Here is a 20,036-nt window from a genome sequence, read left to right on the forward strand (position 1 = left end):
CTATGGTTTTTGTGGGAAAATACAAAACACAAAATGCTAGAATCAAATTTTTTGTGTTTTTTTTTACTATGACTTACTTACTCATGATGTAATGACCAGTGATTAATGCTTACGTATAATATTGTCTTCCGTTACTGCGATAGTAACTCATGAAATAAATCTATGAAAACGTCGGGGTCGCGACGTCGGGGGGGTATAAATTCAATATACGCGATATAATCCGTTTTCATAGTTTTATTTCATAATGCTTATGTATTTTGTGAATTCTTATGACCTAAAATTTAACTATAAAGTAACTTTAAATCTTCCTTTCATTTTAATTTATTTAATATTGATATTCTTAAACACATTACAATAAAATTCAAGTATGTAAATCTAAACTTATTCTAAAACAAAACCTAAAATAATAAACTGTTTCCATTCTTGGTTTCTCAAAAATAACCGGCCAAGTGCGAGTCGGACTCGCGCACGAAGGGTTCCGTACCATTACGCAAAAAACGCCAAAAAGATCACGTTTGTTGTACGGTAGCCCCACATAAATATTTATTTTATTCAGTTTTTAGTATTTGTTATTATAGCCGCAACAGAAATACATCATCTGTGAAAATTTCAACTGTCTAGCTAATCACGGTTCATGAGATACAGCCTGGTGACAGACAGACAGACAGACGGACAGTGGAGTCTTAGTAATAGGGTCTAGTTTTTACCCTTTGGGTACGGAACCCTAAAAAGACCAGTATCAACAATTAATGAATAAAAACCCCTTTGTTGGATAATGTAATATCTAGAACTGTGAAGCTTTTATGTGGTCTCCATTTATTTATCTAATCAAAAAAGGTCAATCCTCAAAAGTTCATCTATCACTGCATATTCTTTCCTGCTGGACATAACACTGATAATTTAATTACAGTGTTTTGTTTATTATTTTTCACATCATAACCTGCCAGTTTGATGATACTGGTACTGGCTGGCTGGATATTATGGTGGCCATACACCATCCATCCTATCGTCCAATCGGCATGACGCTGCAGGCTTGATCCAATCTGCAGTTCGTCTATATACACCACACACGATCAGTTTAAATTGTCCAATCGGCAGCGACGCAACGTTCAGTTGTGGTAGCCACTAGCGATACACCATCCTTCCTATCCTCCAATCGGCATGACGCTACCGATCACGGTGCCCTGATCACCGACATAAATCTTGACTGACTGAACTGACGAACGCCGACAGCCATTCACGGTCCAATCGCCATGATCAAGCCAAAAGAATCTAAATTCGATTGTGCCGTCAATTATAACTGTCATGCCAATTCACTCGCACACACGTTCAGTTCTAACTGATACAATCGGTAGCGTCATGCCGCGCCGATTGGACGATAGGAAGGATGGTGTATAAACATGGGCGATTCACGCAATGGCAATAAGTAAGCAAGCAGAGCAAATACGTATAGGTAGAAAACCTCGCGACTCAAGTGTGTTACATTGCGTGGATCCTTTTAAAAACGAATGTATTTACTTGTATACATTGTTCAACTTGTTATTTTGTCGTTTGCCTATGGGACCCGATGGGGCTCGAAGAATTTCGTACATGACCCACCTGTTCCAATCTGCCAATCTCTATCGTACGCGCATATTAGGGATACATGTTGAATTTTATAACTAAATCTAGTTATATAGATAGAAAATGAGCAATTTATCACAATAGGAAACAAATAATGGTACCATTCGATTCCTTACATTTTATTAAAAAAAATATTGTTTAGCAACAATATGCATGAACGCAATATTTCACCGACAAAATCGCAATTTTCTTGTTTTGCGTACATCGAAACGGCTTCTAAGCATTAGCGACGTTACATGGTGACGTCACGCTCACGATGTAATGCCATTATGTTAAAAGCGTTTCGTCAGTAAAGTGCGGGTGCCAGACTTTGACCATCATTTGTGACTTGTATTGCTTTCAGACAAACATTTGATCCTTAAAACAAACCTGATCGACTGATACCATTCATAAAAAAATGTCAAATACCCTATTATATTGTTGTCCCGGGTTGGCCGGTCGAAGTATTTACCAGATGGCGCCAGCATAGCTTGCCCTGTCAATCCCTAGAATTGTGTAATTTTTTGTTTTTTTAATGCCCTGGATATTTTAAAATGGAATTTTAGGCCTTTAAGCCAAATCTCATAGAAAAAGGGGCAAGCTATGATGGCGCCATTTATGCAAACCTTTGAAAGTTGCCAACCCCATTAGGGTTCATCCATTAATTACGTCGCACGAATTTCTTGGTTTTTTACCCCTCCTCCCCTCCTTGTCACACTTGTTCACATTTGGCAAACACCTCCCCCCTGGTGTGACGTCACATTTATAACAAAGTCGGCAAATCGAACATAAGTATTATAATAACGAATAACGAATAAAAAAACCGGCCAAGTGCGAGTCGGACTCGCGCAGCGAGGGTTCCGTACTTTTTAGTATTTGTTGTTATAGCTGCAACAGAAATACATCATCTGTGAAAATTTCAACTGTCTAGCTATCACGAGCCTGGTGACAGACGGACAGCGGAGTCTTAGTAAAATAGGGTCCCGTTTTTATCCTTTGGTTACGGAACCCTATAAACGATTATTATTCCTAAAACTTGTTATTTAACTGTACAGCGAATCAAATAATTTAAATAAGTTATAGTGGCGTCACAAAGTTTGTGACTCCCCCTCCCCCTTGTCAAAACATGTCACATTTTCTTGACCCCCTCCCCCCCTTAACGTGTGATGTAATTAATGGATGGATAGGAAATGGCGGGTCGCGTCGCGTCCTTACTTTAACTGCATACTTTTAAATGGAGAAGACTTCGTATGTGTAGAACCAAAGATAGATATAACTCCGTAATAGATGGATACAGTCTAAGGAAAAAACGTGCCTCGAAAATCACGAAAATTTGATTCTCGATCAGATGGCGCCACTAGTTTTGGCCTATTCTCCTATAGAGGGCGTTGACGGTTTCGTTTGTTATTTATAATTTTAACGCATATCCGTTGAAGAACATGGGTCAAAATCATATAAAAATAATTAATGCAAATAAAAAAAATATTTATCCATATTTAAATACATTTGAACATATTTTTATAAATATTCATTTTTAGTTTTAAAGTATGTCGATCACGAATTAATATGTCGATAGATGGCAGTGAATTTACAGTGGTTACAAAATTTACTATGACAGTACCGCTCTATCTTATTATATCCTCTTTGGTAGAACTGTGTGTCTCGCCAACCTCAGAAGTCTACTTCATAGTCATAAAACAATATTTACAATTCAATTACTAATTTTGAATAATGTAACCTTTTTTTATTTAACGTGTTTTCTCTTTCATGCAGCCATATTGATACAAGGTAATTTATAATTCAATCATTTATGTTTTTAATGTTTTATTTATTCTTAGCATTACATAACTATAGTATAGGTATGGCAACGAGAGTTGTGGTTGCTCACAAAATGTACAGTTGCCATCGGAGATATCCGAGCGGCCAAGGTGCTCAAAAATATCTGAACATTAGAGATGCAACGGATAGTTGTTTGGCCGGATAACGGATGTTCGGCCTGACCATGGGCCGAATATTCGGTATCCGGCCGGCGGAAGTATACCTACATTTCGGTTTTTCACGTGCGCATTGTGTAGGTTTTGACCTGTTTCGTAGTGAACGTTCCCACGGACTCATTTCTAGGTTCGAAATGAGTGCGCGTGCAAGTGAGTGGGATGTTTAAATTGGGTATAGTTCCGCCGGCCGAATATTCGGCCAAACAACTATCCGTTGCATCTCTAATAATTAGTATAAAATTAAATAAATAGCTTGGGACATTAGCCTGAAAAAGCTCACACAAATTTGCAAGCTGCCGTACAGTAGGCTCAGCGACAGTATCTCGCCCGCGAGATAGACTACCCCTTTCTCTCTATTTAATACTGTTTGAAAAAGACGGGTAGTCTATCTCGCGGATGAGATACTGTCTATTAAGTAAAGTCTATTCGCCGTTCTATGCAGGTAGGCCATGCATAAAACGACGAATTTGCCCCGCGAAGAATTCGCCGCGCGAGGCAGTTAGGTCTCTGATAGCGTAGCTCGCTCAAAGCATCAATTTCATCGCGTGACTCGTTCTGTGTGGACCCGCCTAATCTAGCTTGTGATTGACTGATTGTTATAACTTTTAACCCATTAGCTTTTCTACCTTAACACAAAAATAACAAACTCGTTAAAAACACGCGTGGTACTTGTAATATAAACTTTATTATTATCACGATAAAGTAGAAATTCATATATAAAAACCTGTCATTCACAATCTAAAACGCTACAAGTGTACAAGTCGACAATATTGTTACGTTGTAGATAATGTGTTACATGCACAATTATTACATACATATCAATCTACAAGTTTACAGTCTACGAAAAATTCACACTTAACAACGCGTAGCACAAAACATGCTGCTTATGTCAAATGTAGATTTAATCCTACAATTTACATATTTGTTAAAAAAAATACGCTTATTATGTTTTCTGGTACAAAAACTTGTTAAATCTACAATATTGTAACTTGTCACTTGTAAATTGTAATTGTAAGTTTTTTGATATATATATATATCATATAATAGGGCCCTGTTGTAAGTTCACATGGCAACACTGATTCTACATATGTTGTTGATTTAAGCTTTTGTCCTTAGTTACCGTATAGTGCGACATTACATGCAGTTTTCTCATGTTATTTGTAATGTAAACTTGTTTAAACACAATTCACACAATCATGAAGTAAATTTATACATTGGAAATTTAACTTAGGACGGAAATATTTTTAATGACGAAAGTTTCATGTGAAAAATGGTAAAATGTGTTAGTAGTGTTTTGTTAAATTTTATTAACCTTTTGATCACCATTTCTCATATCCAACACGCATACGCCATCAGAACAATCTAGCGAAATAGCAAATACAAACTTTACTTAAAAACGTGAAGATTATTTTGACAGCACTTGCTAAACGTTCTCTGCTATGGGTACAAACAAGACGCTTTTGAGGATACTAGATTTTTATCACAGCTCTATAAACAACATTTCACAAAAATAAAACTGTTTCTTCTAAAATAAGCGCCATATTTGCCACAGGAGAAGACAGAAATCAACCACACCTCACACCCCGGTCGCGCCCCCGTACCACGAGACCGTGACGATAGATTCGGGAGACGAACAGGAGTATGAACACAGACGGGATTATTGGCCTGAACACAGGCCCCAGTCGCCCATCATGATCATTTCGGGTAATATTTCCTTCTTCTAAACATCCATATGCCATAGAGTATATATAGACTACCTTATAGATTTCAACAACATACGCTGTCGACCACGTACCACAGGACAATTACGGAGCCTACATGTACATTCTATATCGCTCGAATATACAAGAGCGGCCCTATGGCCTCTTGTATATTGTCAAGTGGCTGTGTTGCATAATAAACTACAACTAATTTCACTTATTAGAAAAGGAGTCCCACTTGTAATACTAGTTACAGTTTGTTATGCAACACGGCCAAGGTCTCAGTCACTTGACAATGTTTCTTAGAGCAATTTTTTATTTAACTAGTTTTTTCAGATCAGCCAATGGTAGCAGGCTTTCTGTAATAATGCATCACTGATGTAACATTTATTCTAAAAATGTATAGCCAGCTGCAGAGACAGTTGATCCCCTGCAAACAATTTTCTATGCAGGGGGGTCAGTTATCTCTGCAGCTGACTCATCGTTTAATACGTTCATTGGTATTTTAATCGCTAACGCATTTCTTCCCTTTCTCCTGTGTTTGAACCGCGGCGGCGCGCTTCAAAACGGGCTGCAACTTTTTGATATGGAACCGCGCGTCTTCGTACGCACTTACTAATCTACGAAGTGAAATAACCGCGAGCACTTATGGGCCCTAAGGGTCGGTCGAACAAACAGTTTGGTGCAACCGACCCTAACTGTATTTTTTGCAGATTCGCCTGAACGAGCAATATCACGAGGCCGCGGCGACTACAGCCCGCGGCGATATCGGCGCCGCTCGCGCGGCTCGCCGCGGCGCCGGCACCGCAGCCGGGAGAGAGAACGCCACCGGGACATCAGAGGCTCCGGCAGGTCAGTGACCTGATAGAACTATCGGCGACCTCTCACCCGACACCTGTCCTCAGGTGTTTAGATAATCGAGAGCGGGTATATCACGGGCCGGACTACAGCTTGAGACAGCACCGGGACGTCAGAGGCTCCGGCAGGTCAGTGACCTCACCCACCTGTTGATACTTGGGAGTGGGTATATCGCGACAGCCCACGGCGGCCCCGTGACATCAGAGGCTCTGGCAGGTATATGACCTGACACCTGTTGTCATATATATACTCGAGAGCTGGAATAGCGAGACACTGTAGCCGCTACCGCGATCGATATCGCGACATTAGAGGATCCGTCAGGTCATTGACCTCTTACACATTCGTGGTTTTGTATACCTTATCATAGTCTTATTAAAGACCCAGGAATCGGGGATTTTTTTTTGTGCCTATAGAAAGTATAGAACCCTATAATTCTTGAATTTTAACATTCCCCATGTGTTTCAGACGGTCCCCATCACGCACATCGCTGAAACGCCGACGCTCGTTATCGCGCGGCCGCCGGCGCGGTTCGTCGCCTTCTCCACCGAGACACCGAGTCCGGCATCGCGAGCCTTCGCGGGAACGACACAGGTATTTTTACTATAACTCTTAACCACAGATTAATAAATAGTTACTACGTAATAGATACATCATTCCCATACTAAAGCGAAAATACCTACGCTATAATAGCCTACAAAATCTTAATAATAATACCTGCTGCTCAGGACGAGAAGAAATGTACCATAAGTGCGCGCACAAAGAGTCGAGACTGCCTTGCTCGCCGTTTGAGTCACGTGCCAACGCGTCATCGTTAAGAATGCGCTAGGGTTGTACTGTTAATTATGTTATTATTGTAATAAAACCAATGTTGCGAATCAACCATATTTTTTATTAGTCAATCAAAAATAAAAAACAACCTGACTCAAAAAACTCCTTAATTTACGATTTACCTACTTATGTTCAAAGAAATAAATGGTGACAAAATTCATAAAGATAGATTTAAAACACTACTCACCTTTCTTCGTCTCTCGGAAATGAAAAAAAACGACAATTTTCCTTTGTTTTTTGACTTTTACACATCTACTGCACAATAATTACGTGGTTTCGGCATTTCGAAGCGTTGGCGCGGGAAACGTGCGGTGCGAGCGCTCAGGCGGGCGTTCGGCGGCCCTCTGTCGGTTGTATCGTCGACGATATGCCGAGCAGTAGGCATATAGCGCGTGGCCTTGAGCGAGTGAAGGAGGCCTGTCTTAACTCGTTATGTTTTAGACCCTATTGGTGTAGAAATAAAGTCCACTGCCTTAACACACAAGGTTCCCTTATGTATCAATACAATAGAATAATCGAACAGCATATAATTGGTTTTACTCACTAAGATACTCTTATTTTATGAAAACTATTTATTCTGTTTTTCCACCTTCGGAACGTCATAAATTGGTTTGGTTTATTCTAGAAACTAATCTATTACAGGCCCAAGCATGACTCTCCGAGTCCACCGTCAGTCCTGCAGCGCAGGATAGACTTCAAAGAGAAGATCAGTGATACAAGCTTGTTCGCCGAACTCGTTAAGGATAAACATAAGAGGGCTAAGGTAAGTATTTTTTGGTTTTACGATCGACGAAAAGTTTTATATCACTCTGTTACTTCTGTTTAACCCCCGACGCAAAAAGAGGGTTGTAATAAGTTTGACGCCAATGTCTGTCTGTCTGTGGCATCGTAGTTGGATCTGGAACGGATGGATCGTTTTCAATGCGGTTTTTTTACGTGAAAGCGAGTCTTGCGGTGGTTCTTAGGTATGTTTGATAAAAAACAATCCAGCAGTTTGAAGAAAATCGGTTCTTTTCCATAATTTTCTGTCATTAGTATGATATTAAACGATGTTTCAAAGTTGAAAGAGAACATTCCTGGGTGTTACCGCAAACATCTTAATATTCTAAAATTTAAAATCACATATCCTTATTGCATTTTCTTAATCGAAACATCAGAAATGTATATGCAATAATCATGATTTTTAAAGCCACCGTTTTAAGGTCACAAGTATGAACGACAACGCAAATTTTCAACAGAAACTACAAGAGATTCTAGATCAAAAGGAGGAGGAATCCCAGGGCGCGATATCCACAACCACCTCCATCAACAACCCCGAGGTCCTCACCATCGACGAGCTCTCCAACGCCACCTCGGACAGCGCGTCGCAACTCAAGGAGAATGGCGACGCCCCGACTCCAGTGCCCGCACCGACGAGCGAGCAGGAAGTGGGAGACATACCCTTCCCGGGAGCGGAGCCCCCGCCGCCCGCGCCGCCGCCCATGCTGCCGCCGCCGGAGTTCGGGGCCCTCGCTGCCGGCGAGGACACCCAGGACACTGCCAAGAGCAACGGAGAAGAGGTACCTATATTATCATCACATAGCTTTAACAGTCAATGTCCAATGCCACAGTATGTCAAGGAGATTGGCAAAGCCCCGACTCCAGTTCCTGCCCCGACGAGTGAGAAGGAAGTGGGAGAGATACCCTTCCCGGGAGCGGTGCCGAGGAGACTGTAAGGAAGTTGCAGAGATACCTTTACCGGGAGCGGTGCCCCCGCCTCCTGTGCCACCGCCGATGCAGCCCCGCCTGAGTTTGGTGCCCTTGCTGCCGTTGAGAAAACCGAGGAAACTGTCAAGAGCAACGGAGAAGAGGTACCTACATTATCATCACATTTAGCTCACAGCATCAGCTTTAACGTCTTGGCCACGACATTGCGCGACTGGCTTCGGCTAAGGCGACAACCATAGGTTGGACTGAGACACAGCGGTCGGACCTTTCGTTCCCACTTATGGTTTTCGTCTTAGCAGAAGCCAGTCGCGCAATGTCGTGGCCGAGACGTAAGTACAGTCAAAGTCCAATGCCACAGTATGTCAAGAAGAACAACAAAGCCCCGACTCCAGTTTCTGCCCCGGCGAGTGAGAAGGAAGTGGGAGAGATACCGTTCCCGGGAGCGGTGCCACCGCCGATGCAGCCCCCGCCTGAGTTCGGGGCCCTTGCTGCTGATGAGGACACCGAGGAGACTGTCAAGAGCAACGGAGAAGAGGTACTATACTGTTAACACATTCACTGTCAAGAACACGCTAGGTGTGTTCATTTTGTATTGGAAATGGGACGATTGGCACTGAAAGTGTTAAGCAACGCAAAACGAGGCGTTGCAGGTTAAAGGGGCCCACTGACTATCAGTCCGCCGGACGATATTGGCCTGTCAGTTAGAACAAAAATTTGACAGTTCCGAACAACTGACAGGCCGATATCATCCGGCGGACAGATAGTCAGTGGGCCCTTTAATAGCCCCTGACATCTGCTGGCACCGTGACTAGTACTGTTACCTGACGCGGTCGCACTGATCCATTTATGCAGGTTTTCAGATTCAAAAGTTTTTTTTTATTTTATTTACTTATTGCGATTCATGAAATGCGGCATGCTGAAAGACGAACAAACAGGCAGTGAAGGCAGCAGCAACTCGGTTTGTGGGTAGAAGTGCCTCGCCCGAGGCAATGCAACAGCGTGCGTTTGCCTCGGTTTCGGCTCGTTTTATGTGGACTTAACAATAACCATATTGTCTCAACCGAGACATTAAAATTTGTAATATATTTTGCAGGTGAAAGAACTTACCCCGCCAGCCCCGACCCCAGTAGCAGCCCCAACGCCTGCCCTACCTCCCCTCCCCAAAGTGGGGGGTAGCGTGGTAGATGGTGTCTACTTCAACAGCCAGCAGCCGCCGCCACCCAAGCCCAAGAGCCTCGTCAAGCTACCCATGCCACCAAACACTCAGGTACAAAATTTAACTTATTATACAAAACTAGATTCCATCTAAACTTAGCACCAACTAGAAATTACAATTCCACTTGAAATGTCCAACTTTCATGGGAATTTCACTATGGCAAAACGACTCAGGGAGAAAGGAAATTACCCCTGTTCTGAGTCATGACTGGTCCAACGGGTCTCCATCTCCATACAGCGGGGTTACGCTGCTAGTGTGATCCTTTGCCTTTGGACCCGGCATGGCTCAGAATAGGTTTCAGTTTAAGTTTTTTAAGTCTAATTATTATATATTTGTTAAAAATAACCTTTTAATTTGTAACAAACGACTTTGACATTTCACTATGGTGGCGCTACCATACTCATCGCTTGCCAAATCGATGCAGAGTTAAACGCATTTTAGATTTAGACTACACTATGTCTCGGGACCCTATTTACCCTGTCTCTCCCTGGATGCCTGCTGCCTTTCCCAAATCCGTTTAGACCACCCTATCCGAGATAATGGTGAAAATGGTGCATTCCACGAGAATGTCCCTTACGAAACGCCGTTCTTCTAATAGTTCTGAAAAGGCTGAGAAAATGATATTGGGTCTGGTAATATTTCATAACTTTGCTGACAAATTGGCAGTATATTCTCGAGCTTTACGGATTTGATTGAATTAGCCGCCATACAAGGCAAAAGCATTCCGTTTTAGCTTAGGGGGACTATTAGTTTTGATTCCAGCTTCGCGCTCAGCATTGCATAGTTACCGGCCAGTTCTAACATTCTTTAATTTAAAGGCTTACTGAATTTTATATTTTTCAGGTCGACGACCTAAAGACGCTCGCGAACGAGAGCCCCCTCAGCACGCCGTCGCCCAGCCCCGTCAAGAAGCCCGACAAACCTAAGAAGACTGGAATCATGAACTTGCCAATGCCACCTGGTAAAAAAAAACTCAGTCTGTATTCAAATGTAGCATAAAGTTAGAATCTGTTCACACTAAACGTTCAGATACGAGCTTTTTCAAAGTAGGGACGATATGGCATTGAAATTGAAACTGAAACGTCCAGATCTTGCAAATGCGCCGCGATTTGATTGTTTGATTCACTATGATCAGAGCCCGGAATTTTCACGGCGAAACAAAAGACTGTCGCAATCTTGCTAGAGTTAGAAACATTCTTTTATCGATAACGATAGTTGAGTAATGGAAGAAAAAAACCGGCCAAGTGCGAGTCGGACTCGCGCACGAAGGGTTCCGTACCATTACGGAAAAAAACAGCAAAAAATAACGTTTGTTGTATGGGATCTCATTTAAATATTTATATTTTTCTGTTTTTAGTATTTGTTGTTATTGCGGCAACAGAAATACAATCTGTGAAAATTTCAACTGTCTAGCTATCACGGTTCATGAGATACAGCCTGGTGACAGACAGACAGACGGGCAGACGGACAGCGGAGTCTTAGTAATAGGGTCCCGTTTTTACCCTTTGGGTACGAAACCCTAAAAATGGTCTTCAATTTAAAAAAAAAAAACAAGTAAAAAGTAAGGTCTTCCATTACCTAACTATCGATATCGATAAAAAAATGTTTCTAACTCTAGCAAGATTGCGACAGTCTATTGTTTTGCCGTGAAAATTCTGGGCTCTGACTATGATTCATTTGAAATGAAACCTTATGAGTAGAGCATATGGTCGTATTTCCAGTGATCCCGGGGTCGGAGGAGCTGAGCGGCGACGAGCTGGACGGCAGCACGCCGCCGCCGGCCGCCAGCGACCAGTACTCGCACGTGTTCAACTCCAGGAGGGGCAAGGAGAACGTACGTACAGTATAGTAGCAGTGATCCCGGGGTCGGAGGAGCTGAGCGGCGACGAGCTGGACGGCAGCACGCCGCCGCCGGCCGCCAGCGACCAGTACTCGCACGTGTTCAACTCCAGGAGGGGCAAGGAGAACGTACGTACAGTATAGTAGCAGTGATCCCGGGGTCGGAGGAGCTGAGCGGCGACGAGCTGGACGGCAGCACGCCGCCGCCGGCCGCCAGCGACCAGTACTCGCACGTGTTCAACTCCAGGAGGGGCAAGGAGAACGTACGTACAGTATAGTAGCAGTGATCCCGGGGTCGGAGGAGCTGAGCGGCGACGAGCTGGACGGCAGCACGCCGCCGCCGGCCGCCAGCGACCAGTACTCGCACGTGTTCAACTCCAGGAGGGGCAAGGAGAACGTACGTACAGTATAGTAGCAGTGATCCCGGGGTCGGAGGAGCTGAGCGGCGACGAGCTGGACGGCAGCACGCCGCCGCCGGCCGCCAGCGACCAGTACTCGCACGTGTTCAACTCCAGGAGGGGCAAGGAGAACGTACGTACAGTATAGTAGCAGTGATCCCGGGGTCGGAGGAGCTGAGCGGCGACGAGCTGGACGGCAGCACGCCGCCGCCGGCCGCCAGCGACCAGTACTCGCACGTGTTCAACTCCAGGAGGGGCAAGGAGAACGTACGTACAGTATAGTAGCAGTGATCCCGGGGTCGGAGGAGCTGAGCGGCGACGAGCTGGACGGCAGCACGCCGCCGCCGGCCGCCAGCGACCAGTACTCGCACGTGTTCAACTCCAGGAGGGGCAAGGAGAACGTACGTACAGTATAGTAGCAGTGATCCCGGGGTCGGAGGAGCTGAGCGGCGACGAGCTGGACGGCAGCACGCCGCCGCCGGCCGCCAGCGACCAGTACTCGCACGTGTTCAACTCCAGGAGGGGCAAGGAGAACGTACGTACAGTATAGTAGCAGTGATCCCGGGGTCGGAGGAGCTGAGCGGCGACGAGCTGGACGGCAGCACGCCGCCGCCGGCCGCCAGCGACCAGTACTCGCACGTGTTCAACTCCAGGAGGGGCAAGGAGAACGTACGTACAGTATAGTAGCAGTGATCCCGGGGTCGGAGGAGCTGAGCGGCGACGAGCTGGACGGTAGCACGCCGCCGCCGGCCGCCAGCGACCAGTACTCGCACGTGTTCAACTCCAGGAGGGGCAAGGAGAACGTACGTACAGTATAGTAGCAGTGATCCCGGGGTCGGAGGAGCTGAGCGGCGACGAGCTGGACGGCAGCACGCCGCCGCCGGCCGCCAGCGACCAGTACTCGCACGTGTTCAACTCCAGGAGGGGCAAGGAGAACGTACGTACAGTATAGTAGCAGTGATCCCGGGGTCGGAGGAGCTGAGCGGCGACGAGCTGGACGGCAGCACGCCGCCGCCGGCCGCCAGCGACCAGTACTCGCACGTGTTCAACTCCAGGAGGGGCAAGGAGAACGTACGTACAGTATAGTAGCAGTGATCCCGGGGTCGGAGGAGCTGAGCGGCGACGAGCTGGACGGCAGCACGCCGCCGCCGGCCGCCAGCGACCAGTACTCGCACGTGTTCAACTCCAGGAGGGGCAAGGAGAACGTACGTACAGTATAGTAGCAGTGATCCCGGGGTCGGAGGAGCTGAGCGGCGACGAGCTGGACGGCACACGCCGCCGCCGGCCGCCAGCGACCAGTACTCGCACGTGTTCAACTCCAGGAGGGGCAAGGAGAACGTACGTACAGTATAGTAGCAGTGATCCCGGGGTCGGAGGAGCTGAGCGGCGACGAGCTGGACGGCAGCACGCCGCCGCCGGCCGCCAGCGACCAGTACTCGCACGTGTTCAACTCCAGGAGGGGCAAGGAGAACGTACGTACAGTATAGTAGGTAGCAGTGATCCCGGGGTCGGAGGAGCTGAGCGGCGACGAGCTGGACGGCAGCACGCCGCCGCCGGCCGCCAGCGACCAGTACTCGCACGTGTTCAACTCCAGGAGGGGCAAGGAGAACGTACGTACAGTATAGTAGCAGTGATCCCGGGGTCGGAGGAGCTGAGCGGCGACGAGCTGGACGGCAGCACGCCGCCGCCGGCCGCCAGCGACCAGTACTCGCACGTGTTCAACTCCAGGAGGGGCAAGGAGAACGTACGTACAGTATAGTAGCAGTGATCCCGGGGTCGGAGGAGCTGAGCGGCGACGAGCTGGACGGCAGCACGCCGCCGCCGGCCGCCAGCGACCAGTACTCGCACGTGTTCAACTCCAGGAGGGGCAAGGAGAACGTACGTACAGTATAGTAGCAGTGATCCCGGGGTCGGAGGAGCTGAGCGGCGACGAGCTGGACGGCAGCACGCCGCCGCCGGCCGCCAGCGACCAGTACTCGCACGTGTTCAACTCCAGGAGGGGCAAGGAGAACGTACGTACAGTATAGTAGCAGTGATCCCGGGGTCGGAGGAGCTGAGCGGCGACGAGCTGGACGGCAGCACGCCGCCGCCGGCCGCCAGCGACCAGTACTCGCACGTGTTCAACTCCAGGAGGGGCAAGGAGAACGTACGTACAGTATAGTAGCAGTGATCCCGGGGTCGGAGGAGCTGAGCGGCGACGAGCTGGACGGCAGCACGCCGCCGCCGGCCGCCAGCGACCAGTACTCGCACGTGTTCAACTCCAGGAGGGGCAAGGAGAACGTACGTACAGTATAGTAGCAGTGATCCCGGGGTCGGAGGAGCTGAGCGGCGACGAGCTGGACGGCAGCACGCCGCCGCCGGCCGCCAGCGACCAGTACTCGCACGTGTTCAACTCCAGGAGGGGCAAGGAGAACGTACGTACAGTATAGTAGCAGTGATCCCGGGGTCGGAGGAGCTGAGCGGCGACGAGCTGGACGGCAGCACGCCGCCGCCGGCCGCCAGCGACCAGTACTCGCACGTGTTCAACTCCAGGAGGGGCAAGGAGAACGTACGTACAGTATAGTAGCAGTGATCCCGGGGTCGGAGGAGCTGAGCGGCGACGAGCTGGACGGCAGCACGCCGCCGCCGGCCGCCAGCGACCAGTACTCGCACGTGTTCAACTCCAGGAGGGGCAAGGAGAACGTACGTACAGTATAGTAGCAGTGATCCCGGGGTCGGAGGAGCTGAGCGGCGACGAGCTGGACGGCAGCACGCCGCCGCCGGCCGCCAGCGACCAGTACTCGCACGTGTTCAACTCCAGGAGGGGCAAGGAGAACGTACGTACAGTATAGTAGCAGTGATCCCGGGGTCGGAGGAGCTGAGCGGCGACGAGCTGGACGGCAGCACGCCGCCGCCGGCCGCCAGCGACCAGTACTCGCACGTGTTCAACTCCAGGAGGGGCAAGGAGAACGTACGTACAGTATAGTAGCAGTGATCCCGGGGTCGGAGGAGCTGAGCGGCGACGAGCTGGACGGCAGCACGCCGCCGCCGGCCGCCAGCGACCAGTACTCGCACGTGTTCAACTCCAGGAGGGGCAAGGAGAACGTACGTACAGTATAGTAGCAGTGATCCCGGGGTCGGAGGAGCTGAGCGGCGACGAGCTGGACGGCAGCACGCCGCCGCCGGCCGCCAGCGACCAGTACTCGCACGTGTTCAACTCCAGGAGGGGCAAGGAGAACGTACGTACAGTATAGTAGCAGTGATCCCGGGGTCGGAGGAGCTGAGCGGCGACGAGCTGGCGATTTCGATGAAATTTACAACATAGGGGCATATGAAAACGACAATTGGACGCCTTTTAGGGAAAAGGCTACGGTGACGGCTTACCATCAAGCGGGCCGTATGCTTGTTTGCCAGCATCATGGTATTAAAAAAAAAAGATCCAATCCACAAAAAACTGTCAATAGAATTTGAAATTTTCCCGTTCCAGTTGCCAGGGAGGTTTTGGGATTATACTGAGCAACTTTTACTTTGGGACCAACCACGAAAACGCGAAATTTTTTTTGCTGTTTTATACATTTTGGCTGGTCCATTTTCTATGGGAGGGTAATTTTTTTCGCGATTTCGTGGTTGGTCCCATAGTAAAAGTTGCTCAGTATAATCCCAAAACCTCCCGTCCCTGGCAACGGGAATGCACTTATTTTTTAGCCACCCTGTATACGCAAGCATCCACAAACACAAATTTTAACCGACTTTTAAAAAAGTTTTTCTTTTTATCAAACCATTTTTTCTTTCGATCAGTTCAATTACGAGAAAACTAAGATCACTATATTTATTGAAATGTAACGTTTCAGTCGCTGTCGAAACTAAAAAGGCCTCGGATCTTGAAACGGCGGGGGTCCAAGGTAGTGCCCGTGGCCACACCCACGCACCACGCCAAGGACTGGGGCGAGAAGTGCGTCGACGGCTTCCAGGTCTGTACAAATCTAACATTACTAATACTCATATATTTATTGCATCCATGGTAGGTACACAGGTGTTATAATAGTTGGTCTCACATGGGCCCTGGTAGGGCACGGCGCATACTTAAATCTAGAGATTAAGTATGTACAATGCTTACGATGATTACTTCCACTTGATAATAATATACTTTGTCCTAATACCTATACTACTACCAGGCGTGACTCACTCAGCGATTTCGTCGCGCCGCTACAAGTACATGCGGCCGCCCCCAGTTCTGAGGTCTAGCCATAGTAATTGCCGCGCACCGCTACCAACCGCTACGGAACGGACGCCTGTTCGCGCATGCGCCACCTAGCGGTCATATCTGTCGTAATAGACGCGTTTTGTTAGAGAGTGAATCTTCTGTACCTGGTACTATTATTTATTCTGTGCTACTACAGGGCATAGGCCTCATTTAGGCCTTATATTATGCACGAGGGGGATTGGGCTACTATGCGAATTTTAATTATTTTATGGTGAGCGTTCCGACTGCACGTCTAGCGACCTTCAACAAGGAGGAGTTTTGGCCGAAGGGTGTCAAGTTCCGTCGGTTCCGCAGCCGGCTGTCTGACACTGCGGGGTTGCCTAATACATCACAACAATGATGTGTGTAGTTTTTAGTTTTTTTTATTTTATAATATGTATGCTAGTTTTAAGGTATTTGCACTAGTTGCCTGAAATAAAGTATTTCATTTCATTTTCATATAGTCAATTAGTCAAGGGAAACTGTTCCAGAGCGATTAGAGAATTTTACATACACCTTTGTACTGTATAACTATTGATATATCAAATGATTAGAATTATATTTCGTACATAAATTCTGAAAAATACATTGATACGAGCCAGCATTCGAACGTCGTGGGTTTGAATTAAAGGTCGAACGTTTGAACACGTCGGCCAACACCGCCGTTCGAATTAAGGTTCAAATTAGATTGCCCTTTCTACTAAGCTTTAGTACCTATTCTCCGTAAGAGCTAGCAAAATATAAACTTTACTTGACAGCATGAAGGCTACTTCTATAGCGTACACTATCATTCTTAAGGTGGTTCGATTTTCATACAAAATTCAATCTGCTTTAATTAAGGCACTGCACACTATTACTACACAAATATTTGCTCATTTATCTACTTTCGAATATTCGTTTGCGCTAAATTAATAGAAAAACTTTGTTTCATACAGAAATCATACATAAATCAACGTAATTTTTTCATCAATTTTACGTATGTGTGTGTCACAAATGTCGTGTACAAATACGTTGCGTGCGGCGTTGCCACTCTATGACGTTGGCGACGTTGCCTGGCCGACCTGGCAGGATTTGCAGTGCCGTCATGTTTAGTGCATTTTTGCCATTTTTATTTGACAGTGTTGACACTGACACATAGGGTCATGTTTATTGTGTCAATTTGTTTGTATAAATTGAAAATGATAGCAACGTCTAAATCAAGTTACAAAAATCATCGGTGTTCTGGTCCGCGAAAATCCAGAAAAATTCAGACTCAATTGAAGCGGAATTCATGATGGTGAAGTTTCGTAAGGTAGGTACAGTTTCATTCCTTCATTGTACATTGTAATTTTCTCGTGCCGATCTTTTTAGAAAATAATTCTCACTTCTTCCGTAATGGTAGATATAAGCAGTGAACAATACCTATATAATGTAATTATTACTGTTTTGGTTGCCGAATAGTCAATGTGTCACTAACTCTAGGTTTTTTTTAGGTATTGTGCAAAATGAAGGCATTCTTGGAAATAAAATGTTTTCCTTCATTAGCCAGAAAAAATCAGGCCATCCTCACTGCAATAAAGTAAAATAAAACATTTCCTGGGGATGAAAATTATGGAATTTTGTCTATGAATGAAAAACACAATTATTACTAGGTAAGTAAATGATAACTTTATTAGAATCCATATTGTTGCATCATCTTTCTTCCTATAACATTAGAGATTTTGTGCTATCATGATATTATTTTTCTTTCAGGTACAGGGACAACTACGGATAACAAATATGAAAAAATGTTATTTCATTTGTTGTGTGAATCCATCTACACCAACAAGACATCCACTGCTGGACATAGGCCTCCCCAGGGATCTCCACAACGACTGGTCTTGCAAGACCGGCCAAAATATCGAGAAATAAATAATATAAATAAACCTGATAAATATCCCGTTTTCTATAATAGTTATAATTAGAAGGCCATGCAATGTTGTTACTCACTGTACCTACTTGAATCCAAAAGAAAATATAAAAAAAAAATTAATTTTATTTTACAATTACTACTTTATTATTAGTACATTACGATACAAGTGCGAAAAGTAGGAAATTGGCAACGAGTGGCGATAAATTGAAACACGACCGAAGGAAGTGTTTTAATCGACACGAGTTGCGAATTACCTTTTCGCACGTGTATTGTACAACGTTTTACAGTACATAATTATGGCCCTTTACATTTTCGACATATGCACGTATTGTACTAATTACCGCACTAGGGCGGTAACGTATATGTAGCACCATATGTACTAAAAAGTATTTTACAGTACATATGGTGCAACTTTCTCGCCCTAGTGCGTAAAGAGCACTTTTCATGCATATGTCGAAAGTTTAAAGGGCCATATGTACTGTAAAACGTTGTACGATACACGTGCGAATAGGTAATTCGCAACTCGTGTCGATTTAAAACACTCTGCGGTCGTGTTTTAATCTGTCGCCACTCGTTTCGAATTTTCTCTTTTCCGCACTTGTATCGTAAATAACTATTTCAAACTGCAAGGGTACGATGATAGATCTCAATTCAATATAACTTTGCAACATTTGGCATTATTAGGTTATAAATTGTATGGAGATGAAATCTATCATCGTACCCTTCCAGTTTGAAAAATACTATAGAGGCTGGGCAGTAAGGGATTGCTTTACTTGTAGAACTATATTTAGCGCTTTAAAGAAAACTGATACCTGACACTTACAAACCTGGACTTCCTTGGGCTAGTGCTACTAAGAATCGTCAGTATTCTCCATCCTTTCTGAGTTGGAAGAACCCAAAAAGGTGAGATTTGTGAAAGTCAGGTTTTCAATATATGTGGCGTTTTCAACCAAACGGGTACCTACTTATTGTTGTCATATTTCCATAAACCTTCAAAATGAAATCAACCTAATCGACAACCGACAATGTGGTACCTTTTAGTTCAAAACGTCACATATTTTTATAAAACGTTATAAACTAATTTATTAATAATACTGAACATCTGGGAGAAAAAGAAAACATAAGTAAAAACTCAAAAATGCTCGTTTTCCCAGAGATAAGACCTAGCTAGATCGAACCCCTTACAGCAAATTTCATCGAAATCGTTAGAGCCGTTTCCGATATCACTGAAATATATTTCGGTTATATCGGAATCGGACAAGAATTCGAAGAATAAAAGGTATAAGAAACATAAGATAACACAAAAAGGACAAAAAAAGTACCCCTGTCATACCAGTCTCGAACCCGAATCCTCTTGCACGTATTTCCACGAACATACCGCAACGCCATTGCAGCATACTTACACTGCATGAAATTGTCTACTACAAGCATCACGGAAACACTGTTTGCATGTGTGAGTAATAGTAGGAAATAGCATGACAGAAACACTCTATCGACTTTAAAAGTGTTTTTTGCACTAATGAAGTATTCAATGTTTATTATAATAGTTCAATATTTATGTAAAGAGTGCGCTAAACATACTTTTAAGTATACAGATACCAACACTATTCCACAAAAAAATAAAACCTGAAAATTTGCGAAAGTGACGCCATCTAGCGGGGTTTAAGCTTTGGGTAACCTAGTCGAACCACCTTAAAACGTTCTTGCGGCGTTCTTGGTTCAAGGGAGCGGTAACTCATGACTGCGTTTAGTTTGCGTACATTTGAACTTAAAAACAATAA

At 45.4% G+C, this 20,036-nt stretch overlaps 1 protein-coding gene across 1 annotated transcript in view; it reads left to right on the plus strand.

Moving 5' to 3' along the window:
* The window catches only part of LOC134746263 (cyclin-dependent kinase 12), a 29,325-nt gene that overhangs the window by 1,599 nt on the left and 7,690 nt on the right, over nucleotides 1-20,036 (plus strand). Inside the window, exons 3-13 of the mRNA XM_063680605.1 lie at nucleotides 3,376-3,390; nucleotides 5,149-5,300; nucleotides 6,010-6,148; nucleotides 6,620-6,745; nucleotides 7,625-7,745; nucleotides 8,221-8,541; nucleotides 9,048-9,224; nucleotides 9,783-9,956; nucleotides 10,749-10,866; nucleotides 11,627-11,739; nucleotides 15,973-16,092. Coding sequence (XP_063536675.1) covers nucleotides 3,376-3,390; nucleotides 5,149-5,300; nucleotides 6,010-6,148; nucleotides 6,620-6,745; nucleotides 7,625-7,745; nucleotides 8,221-8,541; nucleotides 9,048-9,224; nucleotides 9,783-9,956; nucleotides 10,749-10,866; nucleotides 11,627-11,739; nucleotides 15,973-16,092 — 1,576 coding nt within the window. The remainder of the gene's footprint in view (nucleotides 1-3,375; nucleotides 3,391-5,148; nucleotides 5,301-6,009; nucleotides 6,149-6,619; nucleotides 6,746-7,624; nucleotides 7,746-8,220; nucleotides 8,542-9,047; nucleotides 9,225-9,782; nucleotides 9,957-10,748; nucleotides 10,867-11,626; nucleotides 11,740-15,972; nucleotides 16,093-20,036) is intronic.

This window comes from Cydia strobilella, chromosome 12, assembly GCF_947568885.1.
Source record: "Cydia strobilella chromosome 12, ilCydStro3.1, whole genome shotgun sequence".
NCBI lineage: Eukaryota > Metazoa > Arthropoda > Insecta > Lepidoptera > Tortricidae > Cydia > Cydia strobilella.